A 24,042-nucleotide genomic window follows, 5' to 3' on the forward strand; every position below is an offset into this window, starting at 1 on the left:
TCTATATCAAGTCAGAGAGTCTCTTTAAAAATTGAAACAACATATAATGAGTATTGAAGGAAGCACGTCTTTGATAAAGCCTGAATGTTTGACTAAATTTCATTGGTACTTTACCTCAACTCTAACAGTATATAAAGACCTCTTGTTCTCATGAAATCATTGGACTATTTGGTGGGGGGCGGGGGGACTTGTCATTTATTACTGCAGTTGATCTTCTGCTATTATTTTTTAGCAGTCCATCGTTTTACATTCTTATCTGGCTTTTCTTATGTGTACATCTTGTCATTCAATTATAAGACTTTTTTGGACAGAATGGGAGACAATGTCCATAGCTCCGGAAATGCAGTAGACGATATGTGCTTTTATGATTGCTTATGAGTGTGGCTTCTTGACTGATGTGAAGACAGAAATTGTGAATGAGTTTCAAGGTTAAGAAAAAAATCCTAATCTTCTAACTCCAATTACCTGAGAGTAACACACTCCACAATTTAATAAAATATCTATAAGGCACCAAACAGCACAATGCCATGTGGTGCAGGATCTTCATAAGGATTTACTCAGCTGAAATAAATTAATCGTGCAGTCCCTCTTTCCAGGAAAATACCGATTGACCAGGCTGACAAATAAAAGGTGAGGTAAAGGAATAAAAACATATGAATAGATTATGTAAAATTCCAGCCCAACTCAGCTTTTTACAAACAAAAATGTTCACTAGATCTGTAGTAAATGAATACATCAATGAATTCAGACTAAACCATATGTCTGGATGGCATTGCCTGTTTGCCTCATCTGAAATAGTCATAATAAAAATTTTCTGGCCTTCATTTCTTCTGGCAATGGAGTCAGGATTAATCTCAGAATGATATTTTGGATATGACATGTCTTTAATAGGATCCTTAAGTAATCAGAGGAATTTTCTTAAAAGAGCAGTCATATTTTGAAACAGCTATTGTTCCCCAGAGAGTGTTACAGTTTGGGTCTTGCATTTCTGTGGTTACCTAATGCTTCCACTCACCACAGTTTTTTGTTTGTTTGTTTGATTTTTAAACACATTATGCATAGTCTTCAACTTAAGACTTTGTCCCCAAAGTTTTCTCCTCAAAATGTGTAATCACTTTTGTCCAGTCTCTTTCACTAGCTCCCTTCCCCTAGCTGGTGGGTTTTCTGAGAGCTCTGTCACTCACCTTTTCCTGTTGTTGATTTCAATATTCTCTTTGAGTGATCTCTTCGTTCCCAACACTTCAACTTCTTACTGTATCTGCATCAGGCAACATTGTGATTACAACTCCCTTCTCTCTCCTTAGCTCCAGACTCACTTTTTCTCAGTTCGATGTTCCATGGGTACTTTGAAGACAACTTATCCTAAATCAAAATCATTCTTTCCTCCTCTCCAAACCTGTTCACCCTCCTGTGTTTCCTACTTGTTTAATAGAGTCATCACACAAACTGATCACCAAGGCCAAAACCTTAGAGTCATGCTTAATGGTTTCCCACTACCTCACTACTTAGATCCAATCAGTACAACCTAAATATATACAATTTTTATTTGTCATTCATGTCTCAATAAAGGTGAGAAAAATATTACAAAGCCCTACTGATTCTAACTCAAATTCTTACAGGTCCACCTGCCCCTCCTCAGTACCAGCAGCATTACCCTAGTCATCATTTTCCATTGCCTGTTCTGATAACCTCCTAACTGGGCTCATGGCCTCCTATTCTTTTCACTCCAGGTTGCCCTCTTACGTAATTCAATGGTCCTCATTCATTTTTCTCCCATGAAATGCGGCGGTCATAGACAAGACGTATTCCTATGGGCTACTAAATGTCAGGCACTTTAATTACACATAATCTTCTGCAGGCTCTGCATGCCATGCATGATTTGGCCCCCAAATTACCTCTCATTTTTGTCTCACACTTCTCTCCCCTTCACTCATTAACTCCACTGGCTCTTTCCTGCACTTTCCCATGTGATGCTCTCACATTCTCTCTTCTTTCTGACCTTAACCAAGTGATACCAACTTTAGGGACACTTTTCCCAAACGTTCCTCAATCTAAATTAAATGTCCTTGCTCTTCCTCCTAGGACTTGCCATAACTTATATACTTATTTTGCGGGTTTGTTTTGCATTAAGCCTGTTTTACCCATAACATCTCTAAACTCTGTGAAGGCAAGGGCCGTGTCTATTTTATTCACCATTGTAAATCCACATGCCCCACATGGTATCTGACAGATAGTGGGCACGCCATAAATATTTACTGAACGAATGAATCAGTCATCACAACTATTCATGGCATATCAGTAGACTAACTAACTACAGGCTCTGTCTGTGGATTATGGGCAATTCCCACCCCTGAAGAGCATAGTGTAGGGTTAGTGAGGGTATTTCTATTGCAGGGATAACTTTGGCAGTGCTCTAACTTACACAGAAAATAACCTTCAGTACTCTAGCACTGTTATTCATACAGTATTGTCACGTATGTTAAATCTGATCACAACACACGGGACACCCCTTGTCTGGCTACCACATGGTTCTTCTTTGTTTGCCTACTTGAGGTTTCTTCCCAAAGTGCACAGCTCATCATGTAATTCTCCTGCTCATGAGCTTTCAGTGGGTTCCCATCCTTTTCAAGATAAAATCCAAATTCTTTGGCGTGTATAGCAAAGTCATTGTCAAGCTGGACCTGTCCATTCTTTCCAACCTCAGCCCCAGCCAGTCTCAACCATAGGTCACGATCAAGCAAGGTTCTTTCATGCCTTGGCTTCTACCAGAAATGTCCCATTTTTGTCCCTATGTTTATGTATATTTGCCATTTAAAATCCAGCTCTCTCAAGCACTTGAGTTACTCCTTCCTCTGTGCTCCCAAAGTGTGGTAGACTCTCTCCATTCTAAAATTTATTACATGTTCCATGATAATTTATTGGAATGCCCCTTTCCCAGACTAGCTGGTAACTGCTGGATTAGACTACTCATTCCCAGTGTCCAGCCCAATGCATAGCATATAATGGCATCCAGTAATGTTTGGGTGACTGAATGCATTGTCAACTGTTTAGAAGAAAACATGCCTTTGCCTACTGAAGCAATACTATAAATAAATGATGATTTTCTTGTCAAGCGACTCAAAAAGCCTGCTTAAACCATAATGCAATTGAAACATCTTGCTAATATTGCTTTTTCTCCTAGTATCAGAATATGCTATAACTGTACCACTGAAACAAAGGAAACCTCCTTCTTCTCCTCCTAGCCCAGCCCATCGGCAGGGGGCAGAGATCTTTTCTAAACTTTTCTTTTTGGCTTCATGTTGCTTTAAAAGGAGAGGCCAAAAGAAGAGTTCTTGTCTTTTTCCATGTGAGTGGGATGGGATTTCTGCCATTTTGATTTTCATGGTGAAGATATATGTCAACTGAGGGTTTGTGTCTTTGAAACTTGGCTAGTGTCTCAGTCTTGAAGACCACTTGTCTCGTAACATATTATGGTGCTGCATAAGAATCTTGCTGCAATACTATGAGCTCAAAAAAGGAAATTAACCTTAAAGGAAGTCTACTGATAAATAAAATTAGCAAAAGGACCTTCCTTCCTCACAGGTGGTCTCACCTATAAGACATACTCATACCTTTTATTAATCCAGACTCTTATCCTTGGACTTAGGTTAAATGAATTAAAAGAGCCTTCTTTCCACTCTTTCTCTCTTGTCCCACATTTTGTACACTTTGGTTTTTTTAAAGACATCCACAAAAATAATGTTTAAACTTGGAAAAAACCTCTGATGTATGATTAAGTTATTGATGTCATTTATTTGATACATATAATGCAAAAAAGTGATTGCTTTTAGTAGGTGAGAATGACAGATACTTTGAGAAACAGTATCCTTTACTGAGTCACGTGTTTTATAAAGTAGCTAACCTCATTAAGTGTGTTAAGTAAATGTCTTTTCCTAATCACTTGCTCTGTTTCTTTCTTTTTTTTTTAAATAGGTGGTGTTTGCATTGCTCAATCACAGAAAATCCCACGTGAACCAAGACCTGGAGAATTTGAAAAAATAATCAAGCGTCTGCTAGAAACACCTAATGCTCGGGCAGTGATTATGTTTGCTAATGAAGATGACATCAGGTGCTGATTGCTTTTCTTCCTCATGTAGGATCAGATTTGCAGCCCACATCCTTTTTCTGACATATTTCATGTTCAATGTAAAATCTTGTGAGATTTCATAGGAATTGCAACATTCTCATGCAATTACAGACTGCCTTCTGCTACACAGAGACAACAGCCTTCTAGTTTCTCAGTCCAATCTGTTTATCAAGTAAAGCCTGGGGACTGAAAGAAATGAGACAAATAACGATGATAAACAGAATGATGTGAATGAGGTTAAGGATAAGGCTAATTATCAGCTGCTGGAGTTAAAGTCTCCAATATATTCCTTTTAGGAGATGATAAGACTCAGGCAGTTAGAATGATTGACTGGTTGTTTAATGGTGACCTACTGAGTGTTTATGACTTCATATAGCTGGTCTTGTAACATTCACAAGTGTAGAGTTTCTTGGTAAATGTGGTATGTTTTATTTCTTTTTATTCCAATAGGAGGATATTGGAAGCAGCGAAAAAATTAAACCAAAGTGGGCATTTTCTCTGGATTGGCTCAGATAGTTGGGGATCCAAAATAGCACCTGTTTATCAGCAGGAGGAGATTGCAGAAGGGGCTGTGACAATTTTGCCCAAAAGAGCGTCAATTGATGGTAAGGATGCACTGTAGAGAATTTGCTTCATTCCAACTGAATCTAAACTCAAAAGCAAAATCAGGGTATCAGCATACGGTGAGATGAATCCATTATTAATGACTCGATAGAATTTTTAGGACTGATGGCAGAATGGTCAAGACAGTAACTATTTAACTCAACATATTGTATATATATATATATTTTTTATTAGAAAAGAGTACCCACTAGATATTTTTTTAGGGGGCACTGCTGTTGGCCTTGGATATCTCCGTGATGTTAGTAGTCGCCCTCTAAGTTTGCATATTTCCATGGGTGTATACAGTGGTTATAGCATTGTTGGAAGGAGAGTGCTTGCTTTATAGCAAATGAAGACATGATGCTGGCCTGGCTCTATGGGTAAATAAATGCAACAGCAAAGATGTGGAGCATCTCTGAAAGGCAGTCTGTCTCCCAAATATCTTTTCCAATGATCTCGACAGTGATTGAAATTCCTACCTTTGCCATTATCCTTGGGAATAAGGCACTATTTCCAGGTGGTCTCGCTTCAGTGAGTTGGTTACCTGAGCAGAATGACACTAGCCCATTACCCATGACTCCAGAAGATTACATTAGTAGTGATTAGTTTATTGAATTAGCTGAAAATGGAACATGCGGGACAGATAAACCTTGAGGCAAGTAGAAGCACGGAAGCCTGGAACACTGACTCGTGCTAGGGGAGAGAGAGGAGAATGAGAAAAGTCTGAGTTGGTTTTGAATATTCAGCACGAGGTCACTGCTTGCTGCCGCTGGGAGACACAGAGGAGAGACAGAGGTGGTGTGGATGCCACCCAACAGGCTTACCTGCTGTGTACATCCCTAGAGTCAGGTGCCTGAATGGTGAATGGTGGGAGTGGAGATATTGTCCACTGATCCCCATTGACTCTTGCCACAAGGGAAGCCTTAATGCTGGGTTATTGGCTGCCCTCCCCCATCTGTTATACATATTTTTTCATGCAATGATCACAACATCATATAATATCTATTCAAAAGCTCTGATGGTATCTGGTTTTGATTTTGGACGAATGTTAAAATCATACCTTTCTTCTTTAAAATAGGGTTCGATCGATACTTTAGAAGCCGAACGCTTGCCAATAATCGAAGAAATGTATGGTTTGCGGAATTCTGGGAGGAGAATTTTGGATGCAAGTTAGGATCACATGGAAAAAGGAACAGTCACGTAAAGAAATGCACAGGTAGCCACTTCAATGTTTTCCTTGGTGCATTCGTTTTATCATTATCTGAGAAATGAAGTTTTTCTATGTGGATGATGATGACGGTATCTTCTACTTCCTCACGTCTCTTGTTATAGTTTCTCAGTGGGGCTGAGCTTACATTGATCGTTCAACAGACTTAGGTGTGCTCACTGGTTCTTACAGTCAACGGACAAGTATGTACTGAACATGGGGCATGTGTCCAACACTGGGATATTTTAATTCTATTTAAGAAAACATTTATTGAGTGCCTACTTTAGGCAAAGTACTTTATTAGGTTTGGTGGGATACTTACAAATAAGCAAGACATGATTTTGCTCACCAGGAGCTCAAAATGTAGTGAGGATGACAGATCATAACAAATGGCTCTAAGATAGTGTTTTTCAACTATTTCAGTCCATGTTCCCCATATCTTGCACAGCTCTATCAGCTATGATTTTTTTTGATGCTCTACTTTCTATATCTTGTGCTGAAAACTAATAGTGATATTAAATGTGCATTTTTTGAGTGTTAGAATGAAACGTTTTATTTGCAGAAACATGATTATGTACGTAGAAACGTCTGTGGAGTTTTAAAAATGACTTAGAACTAAGTAGTACATTTAGGGAGATCAAGATACAAGGTCAATATAAACATCCTTTTAATCCATATATATATATATATATTAGAAACTAACACATAGAAAATGAAATATGTACAGCATGATTAAAAAGGACATAGAAAGTTAGGGGTAATTTTAACAAAGATGCGTAAGTCTTCTACACTAAAATCTTCCACACTGAATGAGCATCTTATAACCAGACACCCCTCCCTTGCGTACCCCTGGCCCGGACATTTTGATACGACCTCCTTGCCCGTGGTTCACTTCCTTTGGAAATAGCTGTTCAAATAAGAGATGTAATCTGATAAGTGCTAGAGCAGCCATATAAATGGAGCAAGGATGGGGATGGGAAAATAGGGGCCCCCCTGTGGAGGATGTGACTTCCAGGAACTGGGGTAAGTGAAGTGAGGCAAAGTTCCTGCTCACAGGGCTTACGTCTGAGTGTGAAAAGACAGACACTAAATACGTAAATGTATAAAGGAACAGAGACTTCCAGGTGCCTCGGAGAAATACAACAGAGTAAATGTGAAAAGAGTGACCAGGTGGTCTCGGGAGGGACGGTGGCAGTTACTGTAGATCGTTTGGTCAGGATGCTTTAGAGGTGACATTTGAGACCAGACCTGAGTGGCCGGTGTCGTCAGCCACGTGAAGATATGAGGGCAGCCCATTCTAGGATCCAGGGCAAGCCTCTTTGGTTCAAGGTACAGGTACAAAAAGGTCAGGGAGGCCGGAGTGAGTGAGAGTGAAGATAGGGAGTGAGAGGGGAAGTGAGGAAAGAAGAGGATAAAGAGACAGGCCAGCTCATGCAGGACCTTGGAGTTCTTCCTAGAAGCTCCAGAGCTGAGGAGTTGGGGCTTTATCCTACCTGTAGGGTAGAATTACATGAGACTTTTCATTTAAGGCACTGCTCAGATACCTGTTTCAAAAAGATTCCTCTGGCGGAAGGGTAGGGAGGGTTGGAGATCAGGGGAGAGAAAGGAGAAAGGTCAATCAGGGCCCATCCAGTAGCCCCTGTAATGGGCAGTCACAGCTTAAATGAGGTGTGCTAGTTAGGGGTGGAACACAGAGTGCAGAGATTGTAGTAGGTAGTATTTACAGTACACAGTGAGTGATTAATGCGGGGGAGATGGTGGTAAGTGATGGAGGTTCTGAATGTTAAATCTTTGACAACTAGGTCTAGGAGAATTACTTAACAGAAAGGACAGCACTGATGGTAGATGTGGAGGGACGACCCTGAATTTGGTTCTAAGCTCGCCTCATGGAACTCGCCAGCAGGTGGCAGCATAAGGTCTGGCACCCCACATTGTGTGCTGCACTAAAAATACAGATTAGGGAGTGGCAGGTGGAGACCTGGAAGTTAAAGACGAGGACAGAGAGGCAGTTGCTGAAGGAAATTGTGCAGATACGATGGATGACAACTTGAGCCTCTAGGGGATGAGGCAGAAGAGGAAATGAGCATTGCGGTTGGGGAAGGAGATGAACTGGGAGTCAGGAGAGAAGATGGGGTGCGCGCAGGTGGAGACTCAGGTTGAGAGGGCTGGAGACAGAGTGCGCACAGAAGTAGAGGAAGGAATGCTTTTCAAAGAAGTTTGACAGAGAAAGAAAGTAGATACGGTGGGAGAGCTTGAGAAAGAAGCAGGCTTTCAGAAGTTTCTTTAAGACAGGGCACATTTAAGCATTTTTTTTTTTTTTTTTTTGCGGTACGCGGGCCTCTCACTGTTGTGGCCTCTCCCGCTGCGGAGCACAGGCTCCGGACGCGCAGGCCCAGCGGCCATGGCTCACGGGCCCAGCCGCTCCGCGGCATGTGGGATCTTCCCAGCCCGGGGCACGAACCCGTGTCCCCTGCATTGGCAGGTGGACTCTCAACCACTGCACCACCAGGGAAACCCTCAGCATGTTTTCAGATAAACGTAGCAGTCAGAAGAACTATCAAGGGAAAGCGAAGTTAAATGTGGAGTAGGATCTTGACAGAAACTTCAGGGAGAGGCTTAAGAGGGAGGTGTTACCTTTCAATCATGTGATTTAATTGGGAAAAAGAGATACACATACACGTACATAAGCAGAGAGCAAAACAATCCTACGATTAAGTGTTAAATTTGGACATAGATATTGAGGAAGTTCAGAAAATGTATGACTGTAAGTTCAAGTAAAATTCAAAGCTTCATGGAGGAGGCGAGTGTTTGATAACAAGAAAGATTTGAGAAAGCATCCGAAATGAGGGCAAGGATGGGCCAGCAGAGAGTGGCATGGAGGTGTGTGAAGAACAGTGCAGAGGTTCATCTTATTGGAGAGGAGTTTGCGTGTCAATGAATAATGGGATATAAAGAGCAGGCAGTTTATAGAAAGGTTTGAAAGGAGAAGTTACACACAGAGTACCTGATGTGTTTCTCATTCAGGTATATGTTACAAGGTGCTTAGCTTTTGTGTGTGTTTTTTTTAACGTTTTGTTTTTAATTTATTTAATTAATTTATTTATTTTGGCTGCATTAGGTCTTCGGTGCTGCGTGCGGGCTTTCTCTAGTTGTGGCGAGCGGGAGCTACTCTTCGTTGCGGTGTGCAGGCTTCTCATTGCGGTGGCTTCTCTTGTTGCGGAGCACGGGCTCTAGGAGTGCGGGCTTCAGTAGCTGTGGCATACAGGCTCAGTAGTTGCGGCTCGGGGGCTCTAGAGCGCAGGCTCAGTAGTTGTGGCACATGGGCTTAGTAGCTCCGCGGCGTGTGGGATCTTCCCGCACCAGGGTTTGAACACACGTCCCCTGCATTGGCAGGCAGATTCTTAATCACTGCGCCACCAGGGAAGCCCCAAGGTGCTTCGTTTTGAATTCTGAATGTTATTGTTTGATCATCCACATGTTTAGATCATATTAATGAAAATTTACCAGTTAGTGAAATGAATGAATTCCATTCTTTATATATATTTGTATATATGATATATATGTACATATATACTATATATATGATAAAATTAGCAATTAATCACATAACTCTTTAACATACTGTTTTCAGAATCATCAGTTTCTCGAAACTCATATTTTCCAAAAAATTTTGATGTCTCCAGATGTTCTTTTAGCATTTGTTGATGGTGTATAAGGAATCCTTATTTCAGGCATACTGAACTGGGTTGCTGTATAATCCAGACTTGGTGGCATGTCTGCTGCATATTCCTTTGATTTATTTGGGTGTTGCTAAAATTGTAACAATCTGCCCAATTAGAACTACTTCTAGTGCAATGAAAATGGTGTTTACTCCAAGTGCTAGGGCAAATGCACCCTTATGGAATGGGGTCAGTAAACAGATTTTCATGCAAATTCCATTGTGAGTGATACTAAAATAACTTGTCCCTGGGTAGAAAATAAATAAAGAACACAATATTCTAACTTATTTTTTTGGGAAACAGTAACACATGAATGTTTCCAGATGGTGAGAGAAGATACTTGTACCCCAAATTGCCATCAGCACCCAGTTTTTATCTCTATTTCTGGGAAGCAAAGAAGATGGTCAGCACGTTAATGGTCAAAGAGGAAATGTACGTAAGAGGAAAAACCTACAGGATATTCATGACTAGAGGTGTCCAGGGTTTGAACATTATATTTCCAATTTGCCCAATTCCACCTAATTCAGAAATGAATGTGTACAGTTGTGCGTGTTTCAAAATCTAGCCTTACAAGGTTTACATCTTAACCATTCACAATGAGTCCAAAAGTTAGAGAACTCTGAAAGTGGGATATCCACAGGTCCTTTCTGCGGCATTTAGAGCATCCTTTGTGGGTTATGTTTTGAGTCAAATTTTACATTAGGCGATGGTAATCTGTAAACATAATTGCATCCGTTGGGGGCAATATTGGCAATGTATTTACGTGGATAAGAGAGTGCTTCCAGCAGGCTAGAACTTCTGTCTTATCAATTTTCGGGAGATAGAATGTCTTCAAGCAGTGAGGAGCATCCTCTTCCTAAAATTAACTTGGTACAGTTTTTCTGAGATGATCTCCCCCCTAGAATCTCAGGAAAGCTTTCAAAAAGATGTGATATTACTGTTAACTTTGATATGCTGGCCGAATTCCAAAGTGAAGTAATTCCTGCCATCCACTTAGCTATTTATGTAGTTATTATTGCTTCTGCTGAGTTCTGAAAGCTACTACTACTTAATCCTACTTAAAATTCCCTTTGTCTTTCTCAAAAAGGAAGAAAGATTCTTTTATACTTGTTATCATTGTTGATGGGTATTATTTCATAGACATTTATCTGACCTCTTCTCTTTTCCTCCCTCCCTGTCTTCTCCCAGACTTAATGCCTTTCTGCTCCTCTCTACCCAAACACCCACACCCTCCCTTGAGGACTGTGGGTCTAACTCTGCTCTCCTTGTTTTGGCGCATTTTTTTTTTTTTTTTTTGGTACGCGGGCCTCTCACTGTTGTGGCCTCTCCCGCTGCGGAGCACAGGCTCCGGACACGCAGGCTCAGCGGCCATGGCTCAGGGGCCCAGCCGCTCCACGGCATGTGGGATCTGCCTGGACCGGGGCACGAACCCACGTCCCCTGCATCGGCAGGCGGGCTCTCAACCACTGCGCCACCAGGGAAGCCGATGGTGCATTTTTTTCACCCACCTATTCTCCCACTCACACCTCTGCCTGAACTCCTCTTCCGCTGCTCCCCTTCAACATCTCGTTTTCTCTTTTTCCTGCTTTTCCTCTGATCAGTCCCTTACCTGACATTGTTTTGTCCAGCAAGACCCTCACTGACAGCAGAGAGTTTTTCTTTGGAGGTCTCAATTGAATTTTGTAATGGCCATCATTCATTCTGATTTCCTGTCTTTCCTAGTGAGGCCTCATAGTGAATATTGCAGGGAAACTTGAGCACGTGCAGAGCAACTGCTAATCAAAGGCAGTCTCTCTCTTGGGTCACACTGTGTCTTGGCCTTCATTTCTCCATCATGAATTGTAAATAGCTCTGCCCTTACCAAAACAACATTCTCTGACCAACCCTCAAAATCCGGTCGGTATAGCATCTTAAAACATTTTGCCTTGCTGGGCTTCCCCGGTGGCGTAGTGGTTGGGAGTCCGCCTGCCAATGCAGGAGACACGGGTTCGTGCCCCGGTCCGGGAGGATCCCACATGCCGCGGAGTGGCTGGGCCCGTGAGCCGTGGTCGCTGGGCCTGCGCGTCCGGAGCCTGTGCTCCGCGACGGGAGAGGCCACAGCAGTGAGAGGCTCGCGTACCGCAAAACATTTTGCCTCGTTCAACAATTTGTTCATTCGTTCATTCATTCTTCATTCACTTATTTATTCATTTTGGATAGCCAGCCTCGTGCCAGAGATTGCTAGAGACACAGACAAAGAGCAGATCACCTTTGCCTTCAAGTTGCTCACACAGACATATACACCATCTTAATGAATTTGAAGTGCTTTCCTTGTCTCGTGGGTTTGAATTCTCAGCCAGGAGGTTGGGGCACTGTTGCTTAGCTTGTGTACGGCTGACACTCAGACACTAAATGGTGGGGAGCATATGCTACTTGAAATGGCCTGTTGATTCTTATTTATGACGATAGAAATAGTGGTAATGGAAAAAAGCAGTGCCCAGATATGTTTCTTCCCACAAACAAGAAATTCTGTCACTGAACCAAATAGCAGGCTCAGTAATTAGCTTCTAAAAGGCCTGTCAGTTTACTTTTGGTGCCAGAGTAACTATGTCACTTTTCAGGTGTGACTCTCCCTCAACCTTTCCCTGTTTTGGGTGCCTATGAAAGGTGGAAACTCTCACCCATTCACTCAGATTCATGGAGTCCATATGAGTGAACTGGGGGAGGGATCGCACCATTGGAAATGGTGATTCAGAATGAAAGGAAACTAAGATAACTTTCCCAGCATGAAAATGTGTTCTGTCCTACCCATTTGCTCCTTGCATAGAGAAGAAGTCTGTGGGGGACAATATCTTTACATTTGCACCACAGAGGGGCCATTTAGCTCGTATGCTCCTGTTCTTAACTTATTTAGGCCACTTCTGAGATTTCATACTGAATTTCAATACATGAATTTGAGAGGGCATTGATTTCAGACATACTGGATTTCAGAATTTTAGAGCTGGGACATAAAATCAGGATCCTTCTTTCATTTTGTAGATGAAGAAACTGGAACCCAGAGAAGGTTAGTGAATGGCTGAAGAATCACAGTGTTAGAGCTGCAGCTTGAATCCTTGTTTTATCTGAACTTATACTTTCATTTTATATCCTTGATTTATTTTACTATTTACTTATTTTAGAGTTCTTAACCACATAGTTGAAAAGTGTTTTTTTTCTCTTTATGATATTTTATGTATGACAGCAATGCATTATGAAATTTAAAACCACCAGCTATTAAGTGAAACAAAAATTGCACTTTGGTTGTTATCTAATCCTATAGAAAAGAGTCTAATATTTTAATATCCTTCATGTTGACTTTCAGTGTGTATGTAGTATTTGTGAGTGGGTCTTGAACAGAATAAGGCTCTTCCTCCAGTTCCCTGGCCCCCCGCCATTTCTAAGGGTAGACCTAGGACTATATTAAAAAGAAATGGAGAAACTATCAACCATAAGCTTCTATAACTCTTAAGTCCAGTGGCATTGAATTGTAGAATTCACTTTGCTGAATTACAGTTAGTTTGCCCATTTATTTATTCCCTTATAGGAACCTCCCCCCCACCATGTATTTTAAAGCAGTGCAGGAAGTACTGTAATGTATAATAGCACTTCTAGAAGTTCAGTGAGCACATAAATCACCTGCGAACCTGGTTAAATGCAGATTTTGATTTCATAGGTCTGGGGTGAGGCAGTCTACATTTCTGACCAGTCCCAGGTCATGCAAAGTCCATGGGCCCTGAGACACAACTGAGTAACAGGTGGGCATTAGAGTTAGTTTATAGAGATAACAAAAGTACCTGACATTTAATTAGCATAATAGATAGGCAGCTGTGCTAAAGATTACTGATTAAACTCAAGATGTCTTAAAGAAGATCATCTAAATGACTTTAAATTTTCAAATACAAAAATTTACAATCACTAGCCTATGTTATGTATACTATCTTCAATAAGTGTTTAATTAGTAAAGATATTGCAATGTGTGTGTGTGTGTGTGTGTGTGTGTGTGTATTTGTCTTCTCATTAGGAAATTTGAAAGTGGGAAGCTTAATTACTAAATTTAAAGAAACGTACACAGTTTCACCTGTATCTCTAAAATCTGCAAAGTAGATAGCAAAGCTTGCCATATCAGGATCCAAAAATATTCTGAAAACTTAAAAAAACTGCACTGCCAGTCATAAACACACATAGAGTAAAGGAGTTGGAAATGTCCATAGAGATCATTTTGCTCAGTTCTTTCATTTCTCGGTAAAGGAAATTGAGGCCCATCTGGCCTAAGTGAGTTGTCTAAAGCCCCATAGCTACCTGAAGGTGATGGTAGGGCTGAAATCTGACGTGACACTTGATTCTTTTCTTAATCCTTTCCTGCTCTGAAAGCCTTTCCCAGCGAGGGGCTGAGTTGCATTGATCCGTTCCACTATTTTTCCCTGGCATAGCCGCCTGAATGTTTTCATACATATACATACTTAGCCCATCTAGGGTTAAGTATGCCCTCTGTGTGAAGCTCCCTGACTTCTAAGGGGGTCACATTGATGCTCTTGGTCTGAGAAGCACTAATACTGCTGGAAGTGTGGAAGTATAAGGAAGTGACCTTGAAGAGTGAACTTTAAGTGTACATAAACTCTTACATTTTTCAGACAGTAACTTAAAACAGAAGGACATCCATTCTATAGAATCACAATGAATTTAGGAGTCTAGAAATCTATTCCTGTAAAATATACAATGGATTCTGGCATTAGCTTGATTGATTAGGGAGTCACACTTATCTCTGGAGAACATGATAAACATGATCTCTGGAATATTAGGCTGAAGGACTTAGAAATGGACAAGAGAATAAAAGCAAGTAAGTGACAGCTAAGCATTTTTAAGAACCAATTATTTGAAAACCCATAATAAAGCTCAAGCCAGTGAGAATGAGAGAGGGATTAGAAAAGTATAGAAACATTAGAAAAAATTGTCTTTCCCTCAAGGCTTATTAAACTTCAATTGAAGGGACCACTTCATTAAAACAAAGCAAAACAAAGAAAGAAAGAAAATACAGATGGCCCAGTATTAAGAAAATTTGATGTTCTTCCTCTCCCTCAGAAAACATACAAGACAGATAAATGTAGGGCCCAACTATTTACATTACAAAAGGAATATTTATTTTCTAAGAAATTTTATCTTGGGATTCCTTTAAACCCATGATATTTGAAGGAATTCTATGGCTACCACCATGACTTGATGAAATAAAAGAGATTTACACAAATTCTGATGAACACATACAAACAAAAAGAACTACATATTCAACCGAATAAGGAATTGGTTACATTAGGGCAAGGGAGACATCAGAGGAGGTGTGATCAGAGTTTACTGAGGCTAACTGAGAAAACCTTCTGGAGAGTCTTATTTTTTGGTTACTTGTAGCTTTTGTTAAAACTCTATAACATGCTAAACTTCTCTAGTCCTTCCCCTCAAGGAGCTTATATTTTATGAAAAAGACAGTAGTTAGAAAAGTGAAGATACTAGTCTGTAAGCTTCTAGTAGGCAGGACCTGTATCCTCAGGACTTAGCGCAGGCTTAGCATTCATTATATGTTTGTTAGTTAATTGGTAAAAAATGATGGCCAATAGCCCACTTGCTCTTCATTTGAATCGTGTAGCTATGATGATGGGGCCTAGTTTGGCATAACTTGGACAAGTATTTTAATTGTTGGAATGGCATTTTCAATGAAAGGAAAAGCTTAATACAAATGATCATATTAAAAGAGCCTTTACTGTAATTTAAGAATAAAATGTACTCTTCTGGTAGTTTATTTGTCTTTAAATTTCTGACTGCACTGCTAATATGGAGATGAGAATATAATTCTATAAACACATATAGTCCTGTGTCTTTCAGTTAAATCTAACTGGAATATTTGGTTTCATGATTATAAAAGCCATGACTCTGTAGTGTTGTATTTTTTTTTAATTATATTTATGCTATGTGGGCAGAGCATAGTATATATCCATACTACCTCTAATGTAACAGAATAATAAAAAGAAAATTTGGAAAATATGATAGAAAATGTCAGTTAAGAATGTGTTTAATAATTCCATTTAAGGAATAGTACTCAGCCATAAAAAATGAAATTGAGTTATTTGCTGTGAGGTGGATGGCCCTAGAGACTGTCATGCAGAGTGAAGTGGATCAGAAGGAGAGAAACAAATGCCATATGCTAACACATATATATGGAACCAAAAAAAAAAAAAAAAGGTTCTGAAGAACCTAGGGCAGGACAAGAATAAAGACACAGATGTAGAGAGTGGACTTGGGGACTCGGGGAGGGGAAAGGGTGGGCTGGGACAAAGTGAGAGAGTGACATGGACATATATACACTACCCAATGTAAAATAGATAGTTGGTGGGAAGCAGCCACATGGCACAGGGAGATCAGCTCGGTGCTTTGTGACCACCTAGAGGGGTGGGATGGGAAGGGTGGGAGGGAGGGAGACACAAGAGGGAGGAGATATGGGGACATGTGTATATGTATAGCTGATTTACTTTGTTATACAGTAGAAACTAATGCACCATTGTGGGGCAATTGTACTCCAGTAAAGATGTTAAAAAAATTTCCATTTAAGCATGTTTATTTGTTTATTTGTCTATCATTGGTTTTCTTTCCCCACAAGAACATAGGCTTCATGAAGCAGGGACCTTGGTTTGTTCTCTGTTGCATCCCAGTGCTTAGGAAGCCATTTGGCACAAGTAGGCTTCCTCAAAATACCTGTTGAATGAATGAATGAATTGAATCCAGCTTATTTATTACCTAATTTTCCTCAGGTACTATTAGATGTTGGGGGCATATTAGCGAACGAAACAGAAATGGTCTTTGCCCTCATGAGGCTTATAGTTTGAGAAGATGAATAATTAAGTTGCGTCCCTGCAATGAAATGTGTTATGGCTGGTGAGTGGGAGTGCGTATCAGGGAGACCTAATGTGGCGTAGGGGAGAAGAGTGGTGTCCTTTAAGTTGAGACTAAAACATAAGCAGCATTTAGACAGGACAAAGAGGTGATCAGTAGGACTGTTATTTCAAATAGATGGAAGCACAAAGGCCAGTAGGCAAGAGAGAGGATGGCGGTTTGAGGAAATGAACAAGTTCAGTAGGGCTGTGATAGAGAGTAGGGGGTAAAAGAGAAGGATAGAGACCTAGGAAAAGGATGGGCCATGTAAGATTTTATATGCCACACCAGGGAGTTAACATTTGTTTTGAAAGGCAGTGAACAGGCACTAAAAGGTTTTAAACAGATCAGTGACATGATCGGATTTCCATTTTAGAAAGATTATTCTGACTGTAGCATAACACTGGCAAGGTGTAACGCTGGAGGAAGGAGACCAGTTGGATATTACAGTAATTCCCCCAGGGATGATAGTGACCCAGGTTATGATGGCTGTACCGCACTGGGGTGTGGAGAGAAGTAGATGGATATATTTTAAGAGATAGATTTAGGATTTGGCAATTAATTATTTACTGAGTGGAAAAATCATGGATGACAACTTGATTCTTGGATTGGGAAATTGGGTCATTGGTTGAGAGAGTGTTCCTGACATACGGATGATTGGGGAAGAGGGGGAAGGAGAGGATGATGAATTCTGTTTGGGATATGTTGAATTTAAGGAAGCTGAGAGATATTCAGCTGCAGGTGTCTGGGAAGCAGTTAGTTGGTTATGTGAGTCTGAAGCTGAGGAAAGAGGTTTGCCAGAAATTATGTGGACAGCAAATTGCAGAGGGCCTGAGCCAGAGCTTGATGGACTCAGCCTTAGGGAATGTGTTGAAGGAGAGGACCCTGGAATTCTAGTTTCTCTATGAATTGTTTTCAGTAACCATGAGTGGACCCTCTAAGGTCATATTGCTGATCTATAGCCCTAGACCCTACTTCCCTCCCTAATGTCTCTGCAGCTACAACTGACTAGTCCAGGCCTGGGTGCTTGACCCAACCTGTACCACCAGAGTCTCTCCAAAGGGTATTTAGACCTGTAAGTGAAGGAGGAATACCATTTTCCCTTGGGCGGGAGGGTGTGTGGTGAGGCTGTGAGAGGTAAGGCTGGGGAGACTGTCAAGTTCTTTACTGTGAGGAGAAAGTTGGCCTGGGATAATGATATTGACATGTAGCCAGAACAGAGATGGCAAATGGAAAGAGTTCTGACTGTGATCAAAACCTTAACCATGCCCTTCCTGCAGGTATGTGAGATAGTTCAAGACCCTTCTAATTAAATTTTCCCATCCTTAGCTAGCAACCTAAAGACCAGACTAACATATGATAATAATACGTAGGAAGATTAGAAGACGTAATACACATAAAGTTTATTGCTTGCTACATAGGGAGTACAGCAGGCACTATAACCTGTCCAACAGCAATTTCCCTTTCTGCTAGGCTGGTGTCATGCAATAGAATTTTCTGAGATAAGGACGGTTTTCTGTATCTATGTTGTCCAATGGAGTAGCCACATGTGGCTAACATGTGGCTGTTAGGCACTTGAATGCAACTAGTGCAACTGAAAAACTGAATTTTAAAATTAAAATTTAATTAGTTTACATTTACACGTGAATAGCTACATGTGGCTACTGGCTATTTTATTGGACAGCAGAGGTCTAGGCTGACAGACCTACAGAACAAGAATTTTATTTTATTTTATTTATTTATTTATTTTTTTGTGGTACGTGGGCCTCTCCCTGTTGTGGCCTCTCCCGTTGCGGAGCACAGGCTCCGTACGCGCAGGCTCAGCGGCCATGGCTCACGGGCGCAGCCGCTCCGCGGCATGTGGGATCTTCCCGGACCGGGGCACGAACCCGTGTCCCCTGCATCGGCAGGCGGACTCTCAACCACTGCGCCACCAGGGAAGCCCAACACAGATAATTCTGATTGGTCTGGTTCATTTATGGTGGTCCTGTCCTGTTTTGCCAGTGTTTAGTTAAAAGGGTAACTTGTAATATAGTTCTGGTCGATGAGATAGATGGGAAAGACTTCCAGGATCCTTTAGAGAGTGGGGAGTCTTTGTTCTTTTGGTTGTTGTTAAATTTGTAATTGGTGCTGGACCTGCAGCAGGGAAATCATGCTGAGGGTAGCACAATAGAAGAGTAGAAGGAACCTCAGTCTGATGAACTGCTGATGTCTTTGAACCTCTGAATTAACCAGCCCTGGAGTCCCCTTCCATTCTTGTGATATGAGATAATGATAAACCCTCTTAATCTGAAAGCCATTTTGCACTGGATTTTCTCCTATTTGCAACTGAAAGCATACTAACTAATACAATATATTATCAATGAGTGGGAATGATTTATTTAACATGACATGAACATGCCTCATTTTAAGAAGATATGACAAAAATTAAAATTCTAAGATAAATCAGGAGTTAAACATAGACAAATTGTTTATATTAAATGGATTTGCCACAGGTTTCTTAAATACTGACTTCCCAGTCAGTGAATATAAAATGTGATTTGATTTATTAAAATTAAAATGATATACAGCTTTTCAGCAATCTTTTACTGAGACATGTTTCTATATAAGTTGCAGAATTATGAAACACAAGTATTAGAGAATGCTCCTTAATTTGTCAAAATTAATTCGCCTCTGGGTTCTGTTAAGCAACATGCCCTAGAGCCTACCAAAATGTTATTTTACAGATGGTGGGGTGTGCTACTTACCACCCAGACAGACAGTAATTTAGCTAAGCGTTTCTCTTTGCAGTGTAAGTGAAAACCTATTCAAAGTGCTTGTAAGTTTATCAACTAAATCATAAGACCTAAGAGGAACTAGGTGTTTATTATGCTTCCTGTGTCTAGTAAAATTATCAGCCTCATTGGTAGACATTCCAACATGCATCTTAGCTGTGTGATCTTGGGCAAGTAACTTAACCTCTAAGAATTCTTGCTAAATGTTAATTTTTCCTATCTCTAGATTTTGGTGGTGACAGTGGTGGCTGTTATTGGTATACAGACTTTTCACAAAGGCCATTCAATTGCTCTGTTTCTCCCTTATGTTACCAAAATGCTCTCTGGCTAAAACATTGAGCTTAAATGTAGAACTTATATTGTTTTTAGAAGTGGTGCTTATTTCTTTAAATAAGCTGAGTTAGGATGTGACTATTCATTGGGAAAGGAATTAGTATTCTGACCAATAGGTGATGTCATTTCACCCCTGTGTTACCTTCCATTAGCCCATTGGCCCACACAGAACCTATTAGCTGCAGGTTTATTTGCTTACATCACTGTGGTCAAATGCTTAGAACTGTAGTTTCATTTGGGAAAATGATTAATATCTTTCATTAAGGACATTACAATGCTGGTTTAGGATGACCATTCTCGCCACTATTATTCAACATAGTTTTGGAAGTCCTAGCCATGGCAATCAGAGAAGAAAAAGAAACAAAAGGAATCCAAATTGCAAAAGAAGAAGTAAAACTGTCACTGTTTGTAGACGACATGATACTATATGTAGAAAACCCTAAGGATGCTACCAGAAAACTACTAGAGCTCATCAATGAATTTGGTAAAGTTGTAGGAAACAAAATTAATACACAGAAATCTCTTGCATTCCAATACACAAACAACAAAAGATCAGAAAGAGAAATCAAGGAAACAGGGCTTCCCTGGTGGTGCAGTGGTTAAGAATCCTCCTGCCAATGCAGGGGACACAGGTTCGATCGCTGGTCTTGGAAGATCCCACATGCCACAGAGCAACTAAGCCCATGCACCACAACTACTGAGCCTGTGCTCTAGAGCCCGCCAGCCACAACTACTGAGCCCACGTGCCACAACTACTGAAGCCCATGTGCCTAGAGCCCATGCTCCAGAACAAGAGAAGCCACTGCAATAAGCTCATGCACCACAATGAAGAGTAGCCCCTGCTCGCCGCAACTAGAGAAAGCCCGCGCACAGCAACGAAGACCCAACACAGCAAAAGATAAATAAATAAATAAATAAATAAATTTTAAAAAAGAATAAAATACCTAGGAATAAACCTGCCTAAAGAGACAAAAAACCTATACTCAGAGAACTATAATATACTGATTATAGAAATAAAGGATGACACAAATAGATGGAGAGATATACCATGTTCTTGGATTGGAAGAATCAATATTGCAAAAATGAGTGTACCACCCAAAGCAATCTACAGATTCAATTCAATCCCTATCAAATTACCAAGGACATTTTTTACAGAATTAGGACAAAAAATTTTACAATTTGTATGGAAACACAAAAGACCCCAAATAGCCAAGGCAATCTTGAGAAAGAAAATCAAAGCTGGAGGAATAAGCTGAGGCTCCCGGACTTCAGACTATACTACAAAGCTACAGTAATCAAAACAGTATGTACTGGCACAAAAACAGAAATATAGATCAATGGAACAGGATAGACAGTCCAGCGATAAACCCACGCACCTATGGTCAACTAATCTATGACAATAGAGACAAGGATATACAATGGAGAAAAGACAGTCTCTTCAATAAGTGGTGCTGGGAAAACACATAAAAGAATGAAATTAGAACACTCTTTAACACCACACACAAAAATAAACTCAAAATGGGTTAAGGATCTAAATGTAAGGCCAGATACTATAAAACCCTTAGAGGAAAACATAAACAGAATACTCTTTGACATAAGTCACAGCAAGATCTTTTTCAATCCACCTCCTAGAGTAATGAAAATAAAAACAAAAATAAATAAACGGGACCTAATTAAACTTAAAAGCTTTTGCACAGTAAAGGAAACCATAGTTCCCGAAACACTTCAGAAGTCTTTCTGTGGGCGGTCGGAATATGCTCTACGTCTGTCTCCCACCCAGATCTCTTCCAGAAGGAATATCGGCAATGCTAGCTAAGCTGTTACATGGCAGCAACGTTCAGTTCTTTGCCAAGAGAGATCCAAGATTCCAAATATGCTGATTCAGCAGAGCACAGAGATGAAAACTGATGAAAGTCTCAGGTATCCATCAGAATATGTGATCATTTAAATAAGATTCAAATCCCACTAGCCCACAGAGAATCAGAGGACATCAGATGAGGAAGGAAGCTTAGAGGTCAACACATCCAACATTTTGCCGAGCTTCACCTCGCAGCCTGATGTAAAATGAGGACAGGGAGGGCACAGACACATTTTGGTTTTACTGATTCAGTAGAACTCGTGAAGGCTTTATTTGGTGCAAAATGAGGCTTTCTCATTGACTCTAAATAGGCTTATTAGCAGCACACAGAAGGATTTCCACCGTGATCTTCTTTTTGTCCCCAGTCAGAGTGAAGGCATAGGTCTGACGCAGGCTGATAGCTTGGAAGACAAAAGTACCAGCAGACCAGAGCCCAGAGAATGGGCTGGCTGCCAGGTCTGGGTCCAGCACCCTGAGGAGTATCATTTGTCTGAGCTACTTTTATGAGACAGAAGCCTTCTTTTCTGTATTTGTACCTGTGAAAGGCAGCTGTGGTGTAACTGATCAAAAGAAGCAGAAAAACAAATAATTCATACTGGTTTAGGATGCCCACCTACCCCTCCCTTTTTCAGGAGTCTTCATTTATATCTCAGCACGTGGCCAACGTTCTGGGAATTGTGGCTTAATGCATCCCAGAGGGGTTTCCTTAATAGATATGAAGGTTTAATTCAGTAGAACCCAGAAATCTGTTTAGCTTTTTCTCCCCTGCCCCATGACAGAAAATGTCCCTGTTACTGATTTCTTTGTGGGGTCATCTGCATAATCCTAACGGCTGACACAAAGCCCGACTTCAGTGTGCTGTGCTGGCTGCACGACTCACATCTTCCCCGAGGGCTGCAGGTTTGATGAAATGTTTAAATGACCTTTTAGGACAGATTATTATGAGATTGGGCAAACAGTTTGTTCTTCCAATTCTGAATAACTTCGGTGTGTATTTGGGGTAAATGTAGAGAGAGTTGGGAAGAGTGTGAACAAGATACTTGGGTAGTCCTTGCAGATGAGGTGGTGATGATGTTGATAATTTTGATATAAATAGCGAGTAACATTTGTCAAAAGACGGACAAACTCAACACAGTTCCTCATTGCCAGCTCCCTCCCTTCCCTCTCAAAGACAGACACATGTTCAATCACTGGTGACTTTCTAACCATTCAAGCACTCCAGTGCTTCCCAAGGACCACAGCCCTGTGGTCAGGGAACTTTCTGCTGATGGCTCTCTGGGAAGCTCAGTACTATCTTTAACATGGCAAGTATAATTTGAGAGTAGATTTCCTTCAGGGACATCTCTAAATACTGTATGCATTTGTAAACTACACACAACCTCATCGCTCAGTATGTCCCTCCGGAATCTTATAATCTGGCCATAGGTTTCACTTCCTAGAGCTTAGTTATCTATCTCCAGTTGATTCTTTCATCTAACGCTAGTTCTTGGAAAAGAAGTCTCTCCTCATTTGATTTTCAGCTGTATCTCATGCTCATTTTAGGTTCCAGATTGAAAACTTCCTTTTTTTGAGACACCCAGATGGACCACATCTTAGTCCACTGGGCTTTTATCATCTGGATCCCTTGAATGAGTCTACTTGGTTTGGACACATTTCCAGAATAATGCTTCTCTGTCCTTACAGAATGCAGCCTTCCCCTCTTTTGGCTTCCCCTCTTTTGACTCTGCTTCTCTAGTACATTCATGCATTGCAACTTAGAATAAACACTAGATAAATATCTAAGATTGAATTCCACATTTTATATGTTTTATTATCTGGGAATCTGGCTGCATAGAAACTATAGTCACTTAGGGATGGGAGGTATTACTCAAGAAAGTCTCCACACATATATATTTTGGAAAATGAAATTTTGACTCTATAAGATGAATTAACTATGACTTTTCTTCAGAAAAAATGGATTTCAGTGACCTTTCATTTATATGGCCATGCTATTAATCTGTTGGCATGAATGAATTCACGCAGCCTGCTCAGAAATTAATGGAGCCTGTTTATCCTATGGATTTTCTCATTCACTCCTTTTAGCTCTTCTTGTCTTCTTGGCAACACTGCTGACATCATAAAAGATGTTGCACATCCCACTGCTACAGCCTTTGCAAGTTTTTTTTATGATTATCACACATTTAGGGACTTGTATAGTACTGGATCTCTGGTCAAATTATTTTGAAATTGTAATACAAAATGGACAGGAGAAAACTGAAAATGTGCAGAAGTAGGCATGCTTTTCTTGGAAAAAACTGAAGTCAAAATAAAAAGTAAGAAGTATAAAATGTGTCTGGAATTTTGCTGCTCTATTTTCTTAATTTGTTGGTTTACGTACTTAACTGGTTGATCTCAAGTTGTGTTAATAGGTATGACAAGGGTCCATGTAAGTTCTGGCAATAATGTGGGGAAGCTCAGATTTGATTTTGCAAGTTACGTGAGTATGCAGA

At 40.5% G+C, this 24,042-nt stretch overlaps 1 protein-coding gene across 3 annotated transcripts in view; it reads left to right on the top strand.

Annotated features, from left to right (window-relative positions):
• The window catches only part of GRM8 (glutamate metabotropic receptor 8), a gene marked incomplete at both ends in the record, with an annotated part of 755,346 nt that overhangs the window by 320,839 nt on the left and 410,465 nt on the right, over positions 1–24,042 (top strand). For all 3 annotated transcript variants that reach the window (XM_082661983.1, XM_082661985.1, XM_082661984.1), the window contains 3 exons: positions 3,973–4,108; positions 4,577–4,731; positions 5,808–5,945. In XM_082661983.1, coding sequence (XP_082518109.1) covers positions 3,973–4,108; positions 4,577–4,731; positions 5,808–5,945 — 429 coding nt within the window. The remainder of the gene's footprint in view (positions 1–3,972; positions 4,109–4,576; positions 4,732–5,807; positions 5,946–24,042) is intronic.

This window comes from Grampus griseus (genome assembly GCF_964374135.1).
Source record: "Grampus griseus genome assembly, chromosome: 9".
NCBI classification, from domain to species: domain Eukaryota; kingdom Metazoa; phylum Chordata; class Mammalia; order Artiodactyla; family Delphinidae; genus Grampus; species Grampus griseus.